General features: G+C 39.4%; 1 protein-coding gene across 5 annotated transcripts in view; it reads left to right on the top strand.

Annotated features, from left to right (window-relative positions):
- The window catches only part of FAM118B (family with sequence similarity 118 member B), a 50,846-nt gene that overhangs the window by 26,451 nt on the left and 2,854 nt on the right, over positions 1 to 21,541 (top strand). For all 5 annotated transcript variants that reach the window (XM_046017346.1, XM_046017347.1, XM_046017344.1 and 2 more), the window contains 4 exons: positions 1,666 to 1,918; positions 12,390 to 12,617; positions 15,290 to 15,418; positions 17,353 to 17,638. In XM_046017346.1, coding sequence (XP_045873302.1) covers positions 1,666 to 1,918; positions 12,390 to 12,617; positions 15,290 to 15,418; positions 17,353 to 17,638 — 896 coding nt within the window. The remainder of the gene's footprint in view (positions 1 to 1,665; positions 1,919 to 12,389; positions 12,618 to 15,289; positions 15,419 to 17,352; positions 17,639 to 21,541) is intronic.

Raw genomic sequence — 21,541 nt, 5'->3', positions numbered from 1 at the left:
GGAAGAATCAGAAATGAAACACAACTTTTGATTTTTTCCTTTTTAATTAGAAATTTTAAATTAGGCAAATTACCCCCTAAACCTGTAATGGAAGAGGTAAAAAAAAATTTCAAATAATACAGTACAATCAAGTGAAAAGTAAAAATCCTTATTCTCCCCAATCCCCACGGTTAACCACTATTTACAGTTCTTGTGAATCCCTCTAGAAATTTTCCGTGACTATATATTTGTGTATATTTCCATATCTTGATTGCCTTGTACTGAAACTCATTTTCGTCATTTGTTTCTGATATCTATTATCAGTCTTTTCCAGTAGACTAAGCTTTTGAGATTAGGGACTTCATTTTATTCATAGAAACATCACTAATGGGATGCCTGGGTGGCTCAGTTGGTTAAGCAGCTGCCTTCGGCTCAGGTCATGATCCCAGGGTCCTGGGAACAAGTCCCGCATCAGGCTCCTTGCTCAGCAGGGGCCCTGCTTATCACTCTGCCTGCTTGTGGGCGCATGTGCTCCCTCACTCTCTCTCTCAGTCTCTCTCTCTCTCTCTGACAAATAAATAAATAAATAAATAAATAAGATCTTAAAAAAAAAAAAAGAAACATCACTAGTACCTACCATAGTATCTGGTACTTGGTAAGTTTTTCATATTTGTTGAATGACCAAGTGCTGGAGTTGGAAATAGGGAAGGCAGTTGTAAGGTTTGTTTCCCCAAAACAGGTTTCCCAAGGCTTAAAGTACCATTTCTTAGGTTATGCCAAAATGCAAATCCTTTTTCTATTATTTTGACAAAAAAATTGAGAAAGGCAGTTTCTTAGAAAACACCTGCCACCAGCAAAATTAAAGTGAGTAAATATATTTCAAACATATTTTAATGTAGTTTCCAGACTGAAGTGTGGGGTATGGGGTGGAGTGGGGTATGGAGAACCAAAACACAAAACTTGTCTCTCAAGACAGAATTCCGTGCTTGTCATGGTAAGAAAGGAATGTTTTCCACTTCTTGTTTTATCTGTTGAGTAGTTATAGCTTTGTTTATTTAGGTAACGTGAAGCTCCTGTGTTTTCAGAATTCTGTTAGCTACTTTTTTTTTCTTCCTCTTTTTATTCCTTTTTGCCTTGCAGATAGAAAACTAGAACAAAATGGAAGTGAAATGTGTTCCCATACTTGATGGTCTCATTCTCAGTTTTAGTCATGCTCAGTTTTATCGTACTAGTGTTTACAAAATTGAGCTTAACTTTGGCTTTCTTTCATCTCTTGTTTTATATCTCTCAACAATAGGAATTTATTTTGTATGGATTTCTTTTCTCTCTGGAATCCATGTTTTTTGAAATTTAATGTTGGTTTGAAATATAATTTAGTCAGCAGAACTCAGCTGGGCTGTAATTTAATTGGATCTTTTCCTACTGTTAGTGGGTTTTCTTAGATTGAAAGAACTATGAGGGAGAAAATTGTTTTTAAGATTGCCTCTTAGGATTCCTGAAATAGGTTTTCAGCAAGCCCTGGCACAATATTCTGGTCTTTTTGCTCAGGAGAGGTATCAGAAGCTGTTATTATCCTCTTTGCAACTATGAAAGTGATAGCTGAAAACCATGATTTTCAACAGCCTTTCCAGGTGCCTCGTATCTGTTGGACATTCCCAATCCTTTTCGTTTGGTTGACTTTTTCAGGAAGCTGCTTCCAAGCTTAAAAACGAAGAAGCCTCGGGAGCTTGTGCTGGTGATTGGAACAGGCATTAGTGCTGCGGTGGCACCTCAGGTTCCAGCTCTGAAGTCCTGGAAGGGGTTGATTCAGGCCTTACTGGATGCCGCCATTGATTTTGATCTTCTAGAAGATGAGGAGAGCAGAAAATTTCAGAAATGTCTCCATGAAGACAAAAACCTTGTCCATGTTGCCCATGACCTTATCCAGAAACTCTCTCCTGTGAGTATCCTCCTGTGCATCTTGGTATTATTTCCTGAAACTGGGACACATGTGCTGAATGTAACAAGGGTGTTCATTGTGAGCTTATAGATTTTGGCGGGGGGGTGGGCAGGTGGAGAGAGAGAATCTTAAGCAGTCTCCACACCCAGAGTAGAGTAGGAAGGAGGGCTCGATCTCACAACCCTGAGATCATGACCCAAGCTGAAATCCAGAGTCTAGAGGCTTAACCAGTTAAGCCGCCCAGGTGCCCCTTTAGCTTATAGATTTGCATAACTCTTGGCTTTTCCACAAAAGGTTTGCTTATGGACCCTATTCAGGGTAGTTATCTTGGTGCATGCGTACGTGTGTGTGTCTGTGAGATGGTAGCAGTAATGATGTTGAGGTCTTTATATTTACATGAATGAGACCACTTCCCCATTATTGCTGTGTTTTGAATTTATTTTTTCTCTGCTCATTACTGTGATAGTGGCATTCCCTGCCATCCATGCCTTTTAGGGAACCCCAGAAAGATTAGAGATCATTCTTACCCTTTTTGGGTTAAGCAACACCATTTCTTTTAATGTTCCTTTTAAAGGCAATCACTCAGAATATTTATAAGGAATCTTGTCTCATTTTATCAAATTGAGTTGGATACCAGTTCATGAATAATAAGGACCTCCTTGTTTGCACTGCCTTCAAAATGCCTTCAAAAATCAATTCATTTAAGATATATTTAGAAATAATAGAGTAGCCAAATCATGTTCTAAATCTTAATAAATCACATATTTTTGAAAAAAAAAAAAAAAAAAACTCTTGTTACAAAGCAAATTTTTCTTTTAAAGATTTTATTTATTTATTTGACAGAGATCACAAGTTGGCTGAAAGGCAGGCAGAGAGAGAGGGGGAAGCAGGCTCCCTGCTGAGCAGAGAACCTGATGCAGGACTCGATTCCAGGACCCTGAGATCATGACCTGAGCTGAAGGCAGAGGTTTAACCCACTGAGCCACCCAGGTGCCCCTTATAAAGTAAATTATTAGTGTTGATTCCCACACCCTCTTCCCAGGCCTTTGGGCGTATAGGAAGGAAGCGTCATTAAAAGTTACCCTAAAAGAGAGCCATTTAAAAGTAATTTCCTCTTGGTTCGTGACTCATTTCAGAAACTTAGTACCTTTTACTTCCTCTTCTCATTTCTTTGTCCTTAATTGTGATAAATTGTTACTAATCTAGAATAGTGTAAATAATTAGTAAGCTTTAAAGAGTTCATAGGACCTCTGTCTCACACCATACACAAAATTAATTCAAAATGGATTAAAGACCTAAATATAAGAACTTAAAACTATAAAACTCCTAGAAGAAAACAGATTTACAGCTTCATGACTTTGGACCTGGCAGCAGTTTTTTTTTTAAACATGACACCAAAAGCACAGGTAACAAAAGAAACAGTAGATACACTGCACCTTACCAAACATAAAAGCTCTTGGGCTTAAAGAGCACTTTCAAAAAAGTAAAAAGTCAGCCCCCACCCCGCCCAGAGAACAGGAGAAAATAATAGCAATTCATGTATCTCCTAAGGGTGTAGTGTCCAGAATAAAGAACTATTATAGCTTAACAATTAAAAGGCAAATTCAAAGGATTTGAGTTGACATGGTTCCATGTTCCAGTAAACGCATGTAAAAGCGTGGAGCATCTTTTCATGTAGTAGTCATTAGAAAAATCCACATCAAAACCCCTTGAGGTGTACTTCACATGCACCAAGATGGCTACACTCAGAAGGTTAGTTAAGTGTTGGTGAGGCTGTAGAGAAACTGAATCCCTCATCCACTGCTGGGATTGTGAAATGGTGCAGACAATGCGAAACACAGTCTAGCAGTTCCTCAAACAATTAAATATAGAGTTACCATCTGACCCAACAGTTCTGCTTCTAGATAGACCCTAGAGAAATGAAAACATATGTCCATACAGAAACTTACACATAAATGTTGGTAGCAGTATTCATAATAGGCACAAGGTAGAAATAACCCAGATGTCCATCTATTGTCAGGTAGATAAACAAAATGCGGCACATTTCATACAATGGAATACTACTTGCCAATTAAAGGGAATTCAGTACTGATAACATGCTGCAGTTGAATGACCCTTAGCGTAATGGAAGCCAGTCACAGAAGACCACATATTAGATGGCTGCATTCATGCAGAATGTTCAGAATAAGGAAATCTGTTAGAGACGGAAAGTCGATTAGTAGTTGGCAAGGGCAAGAGCACAGATGGAGGGCAGCCGGGTGATATTTAAAGGCTACGTGGTTTCTTTTGATATGATGACGTTCTAAAATTGACTGTGGTGACAGTTGCGGTATCTGTGAATCTATAAATAATCATCGAATTTACACTTCAAATAGGTGAATTGTATGTTATGAGAATTGTATGTCAGTAGAGTTGTTAAAGGTAAAAGGATAGAAAACGTGTAATTCAAATACTAATCAGTAGAAAGTGAGAGTGGCTGTATTAATATCTGATAAAGCACACTTGAGAGCAAAGAGGAAAGACATTTTTCAATGTCTTAAAAAATACAAATTGTTGTATAAAAAGGTAATTAAAGAGTACGTAGCCAAAAAATTTAAAGGAAAAGTATTACGGAAGTGTGTCAGGCAGTTAATTAATAAGAATGATATCTTTTGGGGGGGAGAAAAAAGCTGAGGAGTACTGTGTTAGACTAGGAAGACTGGTCTGTGGATGAAGACATTCTCTTTCAGACTAGGATGTACAGAGTTGGCATCTCTTGTCTTGGCTGTAACCTTTACTCATCCATCACAGTGGTCTCCTGAGAACAGAAAGCGTGATTTTACTAGTTGGGTGAATTGTGATTGAAAGTAATGAGAAGTTTTGAAGTCAGTGTCAGTAAGTGTATACCCAACAAACATCAAACTGGGGTCACTAATTATCTTTAGATGAAAACTTACTATTAACCTTAAAATGTAGTTGTGGGTTAGTGTCAGTTGCAGTAGAGGAGAAATTATCAGACTTTTTGGTCTCAAGACTCCTTTGTATACTCTTAAAAATTATTGAGAAACTCAAGCACCTTTTGTTTCTGTAGAGTATATCTGTCAATATTCACTATTAGAAATTGAGAAATGTTTAAAATATTCACTTAACAGTACCAATAAGCCTATCACATGTAAACATAATTAACATGTTTGTGGAAAATAATTACAGTTTCCAAAAATGAAAAATTAAGAGAACAGTATTGTTTCACACTTTAAAAAATCTCTTTAATATCTGGCTTAATAGAAGACAACTGCATTCTCCTGTCTGCTGTATATGCTGTGTGTTGTTTTGGTTTAAGTATATAGAAAAAGTCAGGTCTCACAGGTGTGTAGCTGGCAAAGAAAGAAGTATTTTAAGTCTCTTTAGATACTTAGAGATATTTACCGTTGATACTACACTAAAAACTCAGTTAAGTGGTAGCTTCCTTCCTAAAGATTAATAGCAGTATGGAATCTGAAATCACATCCCTATTAATGGTAATATGGAATCTGAACTTTTCCTGTTCTGTTGCATTAAAATACATGATCCATCTTGCACTTAGAATAAATCTTTCACCCATGCATGATTTTGTAACATCATGATTCTGTCATTTAGAAAATCTTAGTTCACTGAGTTATATATATCCTCTGAGTTATATATATCCAATATATATTGATGCATTTCACTGCAGAGCTCAAAAATTACATTCATTAATAACACCATCAGTCTGATCACATAAGTATTTGGAGGTTGTCAAGCTCATGGGGGCAGATGAGAGTTTTCTAAAATTCTGGTTTTTCAGTTCTAAAATGTGTTTGGAACCAGAATAGACCCCAAATAGCCAAAGTAATGTTAAAAAAGAAAACCAAAGCTAGAAGCATCACAATTCCGGACTTCAGGCTCTATTATAAAGCTGTAATCATCAAGACAGCATGGTATTGGCACAAAAACAGACACATAGACCAACGGAACAGAATAGAGAGCCCAGAAATGGACCCTCAACTCTTTGGCCAACTAATCTTTGACAAAGCAGGAAAGACTGTCCAATGGAAAAAAGACAGTTTCTTCAACAAATGATGTTGGGAAAATTGGACAGCCACATGCTAGAAAAATGAAACTGAACCATTTCCTTATGGCACACACAAAAATAAACTCAGAATGGATGAAAGACTTAAATGTGAGACAGGAATCCATCAAAATCCTAGAAGACAACACAGGCAGCAACTTCTGTGACCTTGGCCACAGCAACTTCTTGCTAGACACTTCTCCAAAGGCACAGGTAACAAAACAAAAAATGATCCATTGGGACTTCATCAGGATAAAAATTTTTTTTTTGCACAGCAAAGGAAACAGTCAACAAAGCTAGACTGCAACCTACAGAATGGGAGAAGATATTCACAAATGACATATCAGATACAGGGCTAGTACCCAAAATCTCTAAACTCAGCACCCAAAAAAGAAAAAAATGTAGTCAACGAAATGGGCAAGAAGACGTGAACAGACATTTCTCCAAAGAAGACATTCAGATGACTAACAGGAGACACATGAAAAAATGCTCAACGGGGGGGTGGGGCGCCTGGGTGGCTCAGTGGATTGAGCCGCTGCCTTCGGCTCAGGTCATGATCTCAGGGTTCTGGGATCGAGCCCCGCGTCGGGCTCTCTGCTCAGCAGGGAGCCTGCTTCCCCCTCTCTCTCTGCCTGCCTCTCTGCCTACTTGTGATCTCTCTCTCTGTCAAATAAATAAATAAAAATCTAAAAAAAAAAAAAAAAATGCTCAACATCACTTGGCATCAGGGAGCTACAAATCAAAACCTCAATGAGATACCACCTCACACCAGTCAGGATGGCTATAAAATTAACAAGTCAGGAAACAACAGGTGTCAGTGAAGATGTAGAGAAAGGGGAACCCTCCTACACTGTTGGTGGGAATGCAAACTGGTACAGTCACTCTGGGAAACAGTATGGAGTTTCCTCAGAAAGTTAAAAATAGAGCTACCCTACAACCCAGCAGTCGCACTACTGGGTATTTATACAAATGAAACAAAAACACTCATTCAAAGGGGCACATGCACACGGGTGTTTATAGCAGCAATGTCCACAATAGCCAAAACATGGAAAGAACCCAGATGTCCCTGGACAGATGGATGGATAAAGAAGATACATAATATATATAATGCTAGCCATCAGAAAGAATGAAATCTTGCCATTTGCAATGATGTGGATGGGGCAGGAGAGTATAATGCTAAGTGAATTAAGTCAGAAAGACAAATGCCATATGATTTTACTTATATATGGAATTTAAGAAATAAAACAGATGAACATAGGAGAAGGGAAGGAAAAATAAGATTAAAAAACAGAAAGGGAGACAAACTATAAGAGACTCTTAACTCTAGGGAAGAAAACTGAGCGTTGCTGGAGAGGAGGGAGTAATGGGGTGATGGACATTAAGGAGGGCACTTGATGGAAGGAGCACTGGGTATTACATGCAACTGATAAATCACTAAATTCAACCCCTAAAACTAATACTACCCTATATGTTAACTAAATTGATTTTAAATAATTTTCTTTTAATTTCTGGTTTTTGCTTGAAAGCTCCACTTTTGTCATAGGCAACCATAACAGCAGTCCTCAGTTGTTTCCCTCAAAATGGCAGGCTCACTTCATTCGTTTTTTCAAAAATGCCTGAGAATGCCCAACTCTGAATGATTAGTTTATCATTTGTTCAGGTAAAAATAATGTTTGATGAAAAAAAGGATTGTTGAGCTTACAGTTCAGTCACACAAATGTTTTGCCCGGAGACAGCCACCATACTTCAGGCGGCAGCAGAAGTGCTCTGTGCATATTTCCTCTTTCTTCATACAGACTTTTATTTTTTTTTTATTTTTTTTTAAGATTTTATTTATTTATTGGACAGACAGAGATCACAAGTAGGCAGAGAGAGAGAGAGAGGAGGAAGCAGGCTCCCCGCTGAGCAGAGAGCCCGATGCGGGGCTGGATCCCAAAACCTTGGGATCATGACCTGAGCCGAAGGCAGAGGCTTAACCCACTGAGCCACCCAGGTGTCCCTTCATACAGACTTTTAAAAGGAAGGGTCAAGATTTAATACAATTAATAATTTTTACTGCTTCATTAAGAACATTTTTAAGTGAAACTGGGATTTTTTTTTCTAAGTCTTTGGTCATTAAGAATGCAATGATTACAGGCACAGCTGAGTTCTACTGTCTTGATTCACACTAAGTCACCAGCAGTTTTACCCACGATTGCTTTTGTACCAGTGGTGCACATATTGGCACAGTTTAAAAGACAGAAATTACCTTAATATTATTATGAAAATAATTTTACTTTGAAAACTCCTTAAAGAATCTTAGAGATCCACAGGGACCATGGGCCGTGTTTTGAAACCTACTTTATTTATTTTTTTGAAGATTTTATTTATTTATTTGACAGAGAGATCACAGGTAGGCAGAGAGGCAGGCGTGGGGCGGGGGAAGCAGATTCCCTGCTGAGCAGAGAGTCCGTAGCGGGGCTCCATCCCAGGACCTGAGATCATGACCTGAGCCAAAGGCATAGGCTTAACCCACTGAGCCAACCAGGTACCCCAAAACCCACTTTAATAGAGGATACGTAAGAAAAAAAATACAGGCAAAGCAAAGGCTTAAAAAGGGGGGGGCACGCGTTTAGGGAGATGTGAACACTGAGTATCTGATAATAAGGAATTAATATTATTTCTTTTTTCTTTTAGGTGTGATAGGTATTATTGCAGTTATGTTTTGTTTTATATGTAAACGGAGGCTTTGGGAAATTGTTGAAGTACCTGCATGAAATACAACGCTTGGGAACTGCTTCAGAAAAATTCTGTTCAAGGGGAGAGCATGGCAGGGGTATAGTGGAGGGGAATTTAGGTTAAATAAGATTGGTCATGTGTGATAATGGTCGAAACTGGATGATGGTTGTACAGTGGGGCTTATATTCTTTTTACTTTATATATGTTTGAAGTGGTCTTTTTTTTTTTTTTTAAGATCTTATTTATTTAGGGGCGCCTGGGTGGCTCAGTGGGTTAAAGCCTCTGCCTTTGGCTCAGGTCATGATCCCAGGGTCCTGGGATCGAGCCCTGCATCAGGCTCTCTGCTCAGCAGGGAGCCTGCTTCCCTGCCTCTCTGTCTACTTGTAATCTCTGTCAAGTAAATAAATAAAATCTTAAAAAAAAAAAAGATTTTATTTATTTATTTGATAGATAGCACAAGTAGGCAGAGCAGCAGACAGAGGGAGAGGGAGAAGCAGACTCCCTGCTGAGCAGGGAGCCCTATGTGGGGCTTGATCCCAGGACCCTGGGATCATGACCTGAGCCAGAGGCAGCCACTCAGCTGACTGAGCCACCCAGCTGCCCATGAAATTATCTTTTTTTTTTTTTTTTAAGAATCTGACAGCAGTAATATGGCAGGTTAATTCAATAGGCCCATCTACTTAGCCAGTTCTTTACACTAGGGAGGTGATATTGTGCATTCAGTACAGAGAACTTGGGTTTCAGAATCAGACTCTGCCATTTAAATGCACTGGGACTTTGGGAAAATTCATTTCTCGGAATCTATTTTTGCATCTGTAAAACTGGGCTAATACTACTTAGCTCATGAAGAATAAGTTAGACAATATATGTGAAGTGTTTGGCACATAGTAAGTACACTGTGAATGTCAGTAATCTTGGTGAGAGTCGGGATTTTGTTTATACTGTATCTGGGATCAGAACAATGAGAGTTAAGGGTAGAAGGAACTCAAGTACCATTGGTTTCATTTCACTGTTCTAAGTGAATAAGAAAACGTCCATAAAATTGTGTGGGAGTTTGGCATTTCCTTTTGACTATGGAACCTCCTTGTTTGTTTTCATTCCTTTGTCTTTGCTTAGGCTACTGGTGGGAAATTTAGTTCTAGGGTCACATACTTCAAGAGAAAGAAATGTTCGTTTTAAGTCTGAGGAAATAAAGAAATAAAGAATAAAAAAAAAATAAGTCTGAGGAAATCAGCACAGCTACAGAAAGCCTCTTTCCTTCCTCTCTGCGTCGATACACAAGATGTAGGAACTTAAAGAAATAGAAGTAAAAGATAGCTCAAGTAAGTGACTTAGAACATTTATTCCCAGGCTTTTAACCTTTTGTATTTCTTTCCTAACAAGCAGGAAAATAGTCCACGCCCATAATTACCCGTCTGTATACGCAGGTATTTTTATCTGTGTGTGTAATGATTAAACTGGCGCTGGAATATGGGGTTGTATTAACTGTGTATGAATCAGAGTACAAAATGAAGATACAAAACACAACAGGGACGTTCTTAAAAATCACCACAGTTTTTATTTAATTTTAAGCTTAGTTTTGCTTTTTTGAATAGATATTATGTATACACCTTGCAGAAATCAAAATGACGTAAAAAGGTTTACATACATCGCAACATCTCATTCCCACCATGTCTTTGTCTACCTCCTCTTCCCAAACTCACCCCTCCCCGATAGGTCACCACTCTTACTTACTTTTTGAGTATCCTTCCAGTGTCCCTTTTTCGCAAAACAAGCAAATAGGACTAGATTTATTCTATCTCACTACCTCTTCCATCCCCCATGTCAAAAGGTAGCACTCTAAATGTACTGTTTGGTATCTTGTTTATTTTACTTAATAGTATATCCTGGAGATCTTTCCATACTGGCCTCCTTTATGGGTTCTTGGCCATCTCAGTTTCCTACACACAGATTGATTGCATGGCTTGTTTCCAGTCCTTTATTATTACAGGTAACAGAGCAGTGATAACCTTGTGTATGTCATTTCATTTGTTTGTAGTGTATCTGTGGGATATATTCCCAGAGATGGGATGGCAAGACTGTAGGGTAAATGGATTGTGATTTTGGTAGATACTAAAGGGGAATCACATTTTTTATATAGTTCAAGTATGTGGGAAATTCATTAAGTATGGTTGTAAATTCTTTACTGTTTCTGATTGGATCGTTCAAGTCGCAGTTGAAAAGCATGCCCCACATTCTTAGCCACATAAATATGGGCTATACCATCTGTCTAGTGCTAGAAGAGACTCTGAGTCCACTGACAACAGCATATCTTGAGAATCCTGTCTAGTAGTAGATGTTGCATGGACTAGTGATTGACAGACAGATAAACTTCACTGTGTGTCACCACCAAACACAAGGTACCGTTTCACCTCTGTGCTCTAGTTTTCCAGTGTTTAAATATTTACCGTTTCTTTTGTTGGTAGATATAATTTAAAGACTGGATAATTTTATAAAGTACTTTGGAAAATTAGGAAAAGAATTTGCAAATGAAAGTGCATTTTATGAATCTGCTTATGTGGTTCCATGGAAACAGGTCTTTATCTGAGCATTGAGCTATTAGAAGGAGACACAAAGGAAACCAGGAAGGTAGGGGGACTAATTTGAGGAAAAAGAAAAGGAGCTCAAACACCTATGTTCCAGCAGCTGAGTACAGTTAACTTGGGGTTTGGGAATTACTGGGGCCTTTATGAACTGATTCTTGCTCTGATACTATTTAACGGCCTGATATTTGCAGGAACAAGATAGGGATTAGACATTTGTTACAGCACATTACGTAGTTACGTTCCATTTGAAATTCCTGTGTCCCTGGGCTCACTTCGTCTTTTAAGTTATAAAGCCACTTTCCTACCTGGGGTTTGTATTCTATTTCCTCATTAGTCATCGAGATACTTACATACACTCAATGAAACTGGGAAAGCCCTTATTCAGGTAAACCATATGTAAAGAAGGAGGAAGGGCAGCTGGGTGGCTCAGTTGGTTAATCATCTGCGGTAAGCACGATGATCTCAGGGTCCTGGGATCAAGCCCCTGCATTGGGCTCCCTGCTCAGCAGGGAGTCTGCTTCTCCCTCTCTCTCTAACCCTCCCTTCTGCTCGTGTGCACACGTTCTCTCTCTCTCTCTAATGAGTAAATTTTTCAAAAACTTAAAAGATATAAATAAATTTTTTAAAAAAGGAGGAAGTCGTCTTAGAACTGATTAATGTTTGGTATTTTTAGAAACAGTTGCAAAATGCAGATTTTTGGTAACCTTTGTTACATACTATTTTTCCCAGCATACCTGTAAACAAATTCCTGAATTATGCTAAGGGAAAAAAAGCAGGCAGGGATAAGATAAGCCATTTTTCCTAAATCCATAAACATCTTGACTATGCCCATTTTCTTCAATCTATGAAAATGCTTGTTTGGAGAATTTATGCTTATTTGTGTATGATGTAATAGTACTGATCACTTACTATGTGCTAGGCATTGTGCTAAGCACATGGCATGTTTCCTGTTTTTCTTAGTATAACTTTCTGGGGTAGACAATATTTTATCCTTATTTTTAAGTACACAGTAGTCTTCAAAAATTTGTTATATTATTATAATTAAAACAACTGACCGACAAAACACGTGGAATTAATTTTTCTCTTTCTAATCCCTCCCCAGCGAACTAGTAATGTTCGATCCACATTTTTCAAGGACTGTTTATATGAAGTATTTGATGATTTGGAGTCAAAGATGGAAGATTCTGGAAAACAGCTTCTTCAGTCTGTTCTTCACCTGATGGAAAATGGAGCCCTGGTATTAACTACAAATTTTGATAATCTCCTGGAACTGTATGCAGCAGATCAGGGAAAACAACTCGAATCCCTTGACCTTACTGATGAGAAAAAGGTAACAAGTAAAGGATTGGTCTCTTCTTCAGGCTAGTGGGTTGTATCTTCATCAGAAAAACTGTTTTTCTAGTTGGTATATTATACACTGCTGCTATTTATGTTAAGGTAGAAAAGAAGATTCTTGTCCCTAGTTGGATTTTCATTTTTTCATTTTTGAGTAAAATCAAAATTGAATAAAACGCACAGCTCTGAAAAGTATTCAGGTCTGTGAGTTTTGACAATTTCACGCAATTTCAAAGCAAGGTTATAGGAAGTCATTTAAACTGTAAGATATTTCTAACATTTGCTAATATCAGATGAGCACAGTACTGATTTAGAGTTCTTTCTTAGGATATATTCTTCATGGCTTCTATAAGAAATGTATGAAAACTACTTTTTGATGTCTGAAGAGCAGCTTTCAAGCCAAGTGATAGCTGGGCTGAAGTTAATGTTCAGTGGAAACCTCAGGAGAGTTGTGTTTTGTTTTGTTTTTTTTAATACAGCCTATACAGTTAATACAGGTATAGTTAATATATATAATATACGTACATATTATTGCATGTATATGTAATATGTATGTATATGATATACATACATATTATAATATACATATTAACTATGTATAGTTAATGCAGCTATAGTTAAGCCACTTACCATAATACTGAATTACAGATGTTGATTTATGTCAACTAACAAGATAAGGCTTTTTTATTAGAATGGTCACTGAGTTTGTAATTTGAACTTCCGCACCAGTAGGAGATTCTGTAGATGGACTAACATTTACTTAATTGATGAAATACAGTGTACAGTGAAGCCATGAAAAGGAAAATACTGCCATTACCATAATCAGAGATGATGGTTGAAGAAGGAAGAAAGAAAAAACAGGTTATAAAATGCTACCAAGTCTCATTTGTCCTGCTTTGTATTTTGCAATTTTCCCTCTCCACTTTGTTTTCCAAGGAACCTGCCTTTGTGTCTGACTTAGAGCCCAGATAAATAGAGTTTGGATAGAAAACTGATTCACCCGCTGACATTTATTGTCACAGTACTGTCTCTGCCAGAGCGGCAGGCAGCTACAATGCCATTCTTGTGATTTGGCTGAGCTTGCGGTCAGGTTTTAAAAAGAAATCAAATGTAAAGAAATGGTGCCGTGAAGGCCAGTTGGCTCTGGCTGGCATGTTTCCCACATGCTACCTGCGTGCTTGGTATGGTCCACTCCTTCTTCGCCTCTAAGTCTCTCTCTGACCTGCCCTTAGTTTTTTGAAGGGGCCTGTCATTTTTTTTTTACCCATTTCTTTCATGGCACTTTATTGTAACTTTCAGTTTTTATCTTGGCTGGTTTTCTCGCTGTTTGTCCCATGGAAACAGCACCTCCATTTGTGCAGATACCGTGTCAGCCCTTACCCTGACGTCTAAGATAGTACTTGGCATGTAGCAGGTGCTCAGTAAATACTTTTTGAATTCATAGATGATTGAACGAAATTCAAAAATTAATGGCAAGAAAGAGCTTCTGTGATGTTCCTGATATAATCTCCTGGGATTATGACCAGCAACAGAAGCATAAGGGCCTTTTCGAAGTAAGGGGTTTCTCTCAGACTTGGCTCTTTTCTCTTCCATTTTCGTCCTGGAAGGTTTCCATTTTCCTGGAAGGAAGATTTTAGTCCACAAGAGGGCGGTATTGAAATCGAGTGCATTAACGCCCTTGACTGGTGGTGGTCAGAATGCAACCTGGTGTTACTCAACGTTCAGCATCTCTGTGCCTCTTCACTAACCCAAACCTGATTTCTCTAGAATGATATGAGAATGAAATTATGCTTTCTCAAGTCCTTGAGGAAATGGAACGGTGACATCCAGGGGCCTCTCGTTACCATTGTCATCTAAGTGATTGTTTTTCACTGGTAGCCTTTTAGGTAACTCAGGGACCAAAGTTGCTTATCCACTGCACAGAAAAACCACCCGGAAACTTTGGGGCTTCAAACATTTTATTTGCACCTGATATCATGAGTGAGCATTTGAGCTGGGCTCAGAAGCGGGGCAGTCGTGCTGGTTTTGCTGGTTACCCACGTGGCTGCAGCCATGAGGTGGCTTGGCCCAGGCGGGGTGCCGTCAGATGGCCCTGCTCCCATGTCTGCCGGTGCGGGCATTTGGCTGGGCCACGTATCACTAGGAGGCTAGCTGAGGCTTCTTATATGATGGTGCCGGCTTCCAGAAGCCGCAAAAGAAATGAAATTTGTGCCAACATTTTTCAAGCTGCTGCTTGCATCCTGTTTGCTAAGGCCCTGTTGGCTGAAGCAAGCCATTGGCCAAGCCTGGAGTAAGTGTGAAAAGAGACTGCACAGGGCCTGGATATAGGACGCGTGATACCTTGGGGATCTTTACTGAAACAGTCTTCCCAAACTGTCATGTGTATCACCAGTGGTACGAGCCCTAGCATTTCTGCAAATGATGACACTTAACTTTAGTTTTTGATGGTTACTTTCAAAGCGAAATCACCAGGCATGCTTCCATCAGCCCTAACAGCCATGCCTGGAATGGAAACTGAAGCCACACTAAGTCTTACATGCTTGCCCTACGGTATCATGAATTGTCATGCCAGCAGCCTAGTCCGTCAAAGCAGCCTCGTGCCCATGGGGACCTTTAAGCAAATGCTCAGCCCTGCCAACTTGGTTGAGCTCTATTTGTGTTACACAGGTTCTAGAATGGGCTCAGGAGAAGCGGAAGCTGAGCGTCTTGCACATCCACGGGGTCTACACCAATCCTAGTGGCATTGTCCTCCATCCAGCTGGGTACCAGAATGTGCTCAGGAACACTGAAGTTATGGTGAGTGGCTGGTCGCAGGAAAGCCTTCCTGGGAAACCTCTGAATACACGCTCGGTCTTCACGGGATAACATTTTCCCCATAAGTTAAAACTGGAAGGTGAAGCTTTCTTTCTGTGCTTCTTAGCTTGTGGTTGTGCATGTGCTAATTTAGGAAATGCAGAACGTCTCTTCAGGTGTCCAGCTGGAGGTTTTTACCTTGTTCTTTTTTTTTTTTTTTTAAGATTTTATTTATTTATTTGACAGAGAGCGATCACAAGTAGGCAGAGAGGCAGGCAGAGAGAGAGAGAGAGGAGGAAGCAGGCTCCCTGCTGAGCAGAGAGGCAGATGCAGGACTCAATCCTTGGACCCTGAGATCATGACCTGAGCCAAAGGCAGAGGCTTTAACCCACTGAGCCACCCCGGCACCCCCTTTACTTTGTTCTTGATTGACAGCCAACAGATGGCATTCTGTCACCAGCATCCTCCCTGCCTACAAAAATGACATTATTATCCTTCCTCACTGTTTGGTTTATTACAGTATGAAACCACCTCTGTGCCAGTAATAATATATGCACTTTTTCACCAACCAGTCACTCTAGAACATACATTCTGAAGAGATTGTGTGAGAATGGTGATAGGCTTATATTGAATTATCACACTTACTGCTCAGTGCAAAGAAATTCTAAGTAGGATGAAAAAACTTTGTGAAAAAGCTTGTGGGTTTTTTGAGATAGAAGTCTTAGACTTGTTCACACATAACGTGTAAAGCACTCTCTGGCCAGGGTTATGTGGGGAAAATTCACTGGCCCCCAACTCTGAGAACGGTGTATACTGGCTGTTTTTAGGAGTAGGTCACTTAGAATGATAATGTCTTTTTATATGACATAGCAAAAGAAAAATCAGGGAAACCTAATACTTTCTAAAGCATAAAGGACTTTTTTTCACCTATACTTTCCCTGACGTGTGTTTTTATTGCATCCATCTTTGACATTGAGTGATCCCTAGAGCAGAATCATCTCGATGCTTGTATATTATACATATGCATATATATACACGCATACATATTCATGTTCTTGGTAAGTGTCTTTTTTTTTTTTTTTTTTTTTAAGCAACTCTGGTAAGGGAATTATCTTCTCTGGTGATCCCATGGTTCGGTTTATAAAGCAAAAAAAGGAAAATAATGGGGGCGCCTGGGTGGCTCAGTGGGTTAAAGCCTCTGCCTTCGGCTCAGGTCATGATCCCAGAGTCCTGGGATCAAGCCCCACATCGGGCTCTCTGCCCTGCAGGGAGCCTGCTTCCTCCTCTCTCTCTGCCTGTCTCTCTGCCTAGTTGTGATTTCTGTCTGTTAAATAAATAAAACATTTAAAAAAAAAAAAAAAGGAAAATAATGATCTAGAAAATGGAAAGAGGGGGGCACCTGGGTGGCTCAGGTCATGACCTCAGGGTCTGGGGATCGAGCCCCGCATCAGGCTCTCTGCTCAGCAGGGAGCCTGCTTCCCTCCCACCCCGGCCTGTTTCTCTGCCTACTTGTGAGCTCTGTCTGTCAAATAAATAAATAAATAAAATCTGAAAAAATGGGAAGAGTAAGATATATTGAAAACTTCTCAGTGCCTTATGGCTGCTGGACATACAGATCTGACAGATAAGCTGTATAGCAAGTAGCCCACTGCCTACTCAGTGAAAGCCTGAATAGAGAGCAGTAGAATGTCCAGTAAAGATAAAATTTTAGAACAGTCATCAAGTTATAGGAATAAACAATAAGATCAGACTCCTTTGTGGGATGAATATACCCTCTTTATATTCATCCCACAAAGGAGTCTGATCTTGCAATTTGGTTAATTGGCCATCACAGTCTATTAAACGTTGTAGTGACGAGCCTGTTGACCTTTTTGTTTCGGACATGTCTTACATGTGTCTTCACAGTGTCATTAATGTGTTGTTTCTTTTCCTGCAAGAGAGAGATTCAGAAACTCTATGAAAACAAGTCATTCCTTTTCCTGGGCTGTGGCTGGACTGTGGATGACACCACTTTCCAAGCCCTTTTTCTGGAAGCTGTGAAGCATAAATCTGACTTAGAACATTTCATGCTCGTTCGGAGAGGAGATGTGGATGAGTTCAAGAAGCTTCGAGAAAACATGCTGGACAAAGGCATTAAGGTCATCTCCTATGGAAATGAATATGCTGATCTCCCAGAATATTTCAAGCGACTGACATGTGAGATATCCACAAGGGGTAGATCAGGTAAGATGAATTTTGAGACTGAGAGCAATAGCTCTTTGACCTTTTATGTATCTGTGATGAGTAAAATCATTACCAACCTAAGAAATACAGTCCCACCTGTATTAGGAAAGGAGATCATGGTGAGTCTTCAAGTTAGACTAAAATGCCATTGGATAGTAAGAAAGTGGATAAAGGCATATTCCAACTGTTTATTATAGAAGTAGGAAGAATGAAAACATACTCAACCTCACTAGTTCTCAGTGAAATGCAATTAAAATATAGATTTCAAAACTGAAAAGAATGTCAGATTACTCAGTTTGGGCTAAAGCTGTGAGGAAAGAAATATATTCACATCGTGTTGGCGGGAAGGTAAAGTTTGTACAGCTCTTCTGAAGGGGAAGTTTGGAATATGTTCAAAATTTTAAAACCTTTGACCCAGAAATCCCGCTTGATACAAATTTATCTTAGAAATTTCTCCTAAGGAGATAGTTGGACAATTGCACAATTATACTACACAATTGCATAGAGATAAAGGTATGGAAATATAATCATTTTTTTTATAATAGCAAAAAAAAGTTGGAAGCAACCTAAAATACTCCAGTTAATAGACTTTATTAAATATATCAGCATTTGTGTAATTGATGGAACACAGTGAAGCCATAAGAGGGAAAATTTTGTTGCCTGAAAGAACATTAGAGACATAATATATGAGTAAAGGACACCAGGTTGTAAAACACCAGCACGGTCCATCCCATTCCTACAGAATTGTAGATGTATTCTGTTTTTGTTTCTGTATGCACGCGGAAATATCTGGAATGATGTTTACTGAACTAACTGTGGTTATCTTTCTGTGATAGGATGTAAGTTTTGTTTTTCTTAGTATTTTGTTTCTGTGCTAGCGTTTCTGGCAGTAACTATGCATTATCTTCACAAACAGAACAAATTTTTTAAAAAATACTATTTGAACACTATTATGGTATTTAAGATAGAGTCTGGGGTACCACTCCTTTGTCATTTTATCTCCAGGTTCTAACAAAGCCAAATGGATATAGAAGTTCAGTTTATTAATGGCCCCAGGCAAGTTCCCAATAACCCTAAAAAAAGGCAAAACTTTTTGGTATCTGCTAAATTGAAGAATGCTTTTTAGAACTTTGCTGTTGTATGTAGTATATATTCTTTTATTTATTTTTTTTTAAATATTTTATTTATTCGACAGAGAGAAATCACAACTAGGCAGAGAGGCAGGCAGAGAGAGAGGAGGAAGAAGGCTCCCTGCGGAGCAGAGAGCCCGATGTGGGGCTCGATCCCAGGACCCTGGGATCATGACCCGAGCCGAAGGCAGAGGCTTTAACCCACTGAGCCACCCAGGCGCCCCTGTAGTATATATTCTTTTTTTTTTTTTTTTTTTTTTTTTTTAAAGATTTTATTTATTTATTTGACAGAGAGAGATCACAAGTAGACAGAGAGGCAGGCAGAGAGAGAGAGGGAAGCAGGCTCGCCGCCGAGCAGAGAGCCCGATGCGGGACTCGATCCCAGGACCCCGAGATCACGACCTGAGCCGAAGGCAGCGGCTTAACCCACTGAGCCACCCCGGCGCCCTGTAGTATATATTCTTGAAAAGTTCTATGTTGATATGTATTTGCATTGTCGATCCGAATGCATCTTAGGGGGCCTAATAAAGTACAGTAATTTAATATAGAGAGAACGTTTCCTAAACCTAGTATTCCTCCTTGATTTCTTTTCTGAATCAGATTTTTTTTTAAAGATTTTATTTATTTATTTGACAGACAGAGATCACAAGTAGGCAGAGAGGCAGGCAGAGAGAGAGGGAGAAGCAGGCTCCCCGCTGAGCAGAGAGCCAGATGCGAGGCTCGATTCCAGGACCCTGGGATCATGACCTGAGCTGAAGGCAGAGGCTTTAACCCACTGAGCCACCCAGGTGCCCCTTGAATCAGATTTTTTTAAGTGGACTTCTAATGTAATGAGAAATTCCAAAGCCCTTATTATCAGTGGCTGTCCATCAGAATGGAACCAGATTTGTAAAAGGCATCACCACAAATGAACACTAAAAACTGTGTCAACCCTTCCTCCAGAAGACTTCAGAAAACCCCTTTTTTACTGTTTTTAATTCCAGTTGACATACAGTGTTAAATTAGTTTCAGATGCACAGTATAGCAATTCAGCACTTCCATCCATCACCCAGTGCTCATCACATATGCCCTCCTTAATCCCCATCGCCTGTTTCACACATCCCCTCACCCACCTCCCCTCTATAACCACCAGTTGGTTCTCTGTAGTTAAGATCTGTTTCTTGATTTGTCTCTTTAAATTACACGAGTGAGATCGTATGGTATTTGTCCTTCTCTGACTTATCTTGCTTAGCATTTTACTCTCTAGCTCCATCCACGTCATTGCAAATGGCAAGATTTCATTCTTTTTAATGGGCTGCTCCATATCTTGGCTGTTGTAAATAATGCTGTTCTAAGTATAGGAGTGCATGTATCCCTTTAATTAGTGTTCTTGTATTCTTTGGGTCAATACCCAGTAGTCTGATTGCTGGATCACAAGGTAGTTCTGTTTTTAACTTTTTGAGGAACCTCCATACTGTTATCCAGAGTGGCTGCACCAGTTTGCATTCCCAGCAACTGTGCATGAGGGTATCTTTTTCTCCACATCCTCACTAACAACTGTTGTTTCTTTTTTTAAAGATTTTTATATATTTGTTTGACAGAGATCATAAGTAGGCAGAGAGGTAGGCAGAGAGAGTGGGGGAAGCAGGCTCCCTGCTAAGCAGAGAGCCTGATGCGGGGCTTGATCCCAGGACCCTGCATGACCTGAGCGGAAGGCAGAGGCTTAACCCACTGAACCACCCAGGCAGCCACAACTGTTGTTTCTTATGTTGTTGATTTTAACCATTCTGACAGGTGTGAGGTGATATTGTAGTTGTGATAGTTGTGATTTTTGCATTTCCCTGATGGCAAGTGATTAAGAACATCTTTTTGTGTATCTGTTGGCCATCCTTATGTCTTTGGAGAAATATCTGTTGGTGTCTTCTGCCCATTTTTTAATTGGACTCTATGTTTTTTGGGTACTGAGTTTGGTAAGTTCTTTATGTTTTTTGGATACTAACCCTTTATTGGGTATGTCATTTGCAAATATCTTCTCCCATTCAGTAGGTTGCCTTTCAGTTTTGCTGATTGTTTCTTTTACTGTGCAGAAGCTGTTTTTGTGTGTGTGTGGTTTTTTTTTTAAGATTTTATTTATTTGACAGCACAAACAGGAGGAGTGACAGGTGGAGGGAGAAGCAGAGGGCGATGCTGGCAGAGGGAGAAGCAGACACCCCACTGAGCGGGGAGTGCAATAAGGGGTTTGATCCCAGGACCCTTGGATCATGACCTGAGCCAAAGGCAGCTGCTTAACCAACTGAGCCACCCAGGCGTCCCATGCAGAAGCCTTTTATTTTGATGTAGTCCCAGTATCTTATTTTTGCTTTTGTTTTCCTTGCCTCAGGGGAGCTATCAAGAAAAAAGTTGTTATAGCTGATGTCAAAAAGGTTACTGCCTATGTTCTTCTCTAGTATTTTTTATGGTTTTTAGAAAACACTTTCAGAAGACAAACCTTTGGGTTTGTCTCTTTTGTGAAAATAATTTGCTCTTCTTAGGGATTTTCTGCTGGCCTGCAGTGTTTCAGATTCTTCTGCTGCTGGCCCACACTTAGGACTTTGAGTAGGCTTTTCCATTGTGCATATTCTATTGTCATTAAACAAGAGGTACCTACCAAGCTCTACATATTTCTTTTGATCTGCATTCTGAGATCTTCTGCCCAGAAAAGATTCTAAAATTAAAAACAATAATAAAACCCCCCTGGACAGCTGTTCTTGTTAAACGAAATCTTTTCTCGACAAAAATTATCAGAAGTATTATA

The sequence above is a fragment of the Meles meles genome, chromosome 8 (genome assembly GCF_922984935.1).
Source record: "Meles meles chromosome 8, mMelMel3.1 paternal haplotype, whole genome shotgun sequence".
In the NCBI taxonomy this organism is placed as follows: domain Eukaryota; kingdom Metazoa; phylum Chordata; class Mammalia; order Carnivora; family Mustelidae; genus Meles; species Meles meles.
The sequence above is the reverse complement of the archived record's forward strand: the minus strand, read 5'-3'. Positions and strand labels throughout refer to the sequence as shown.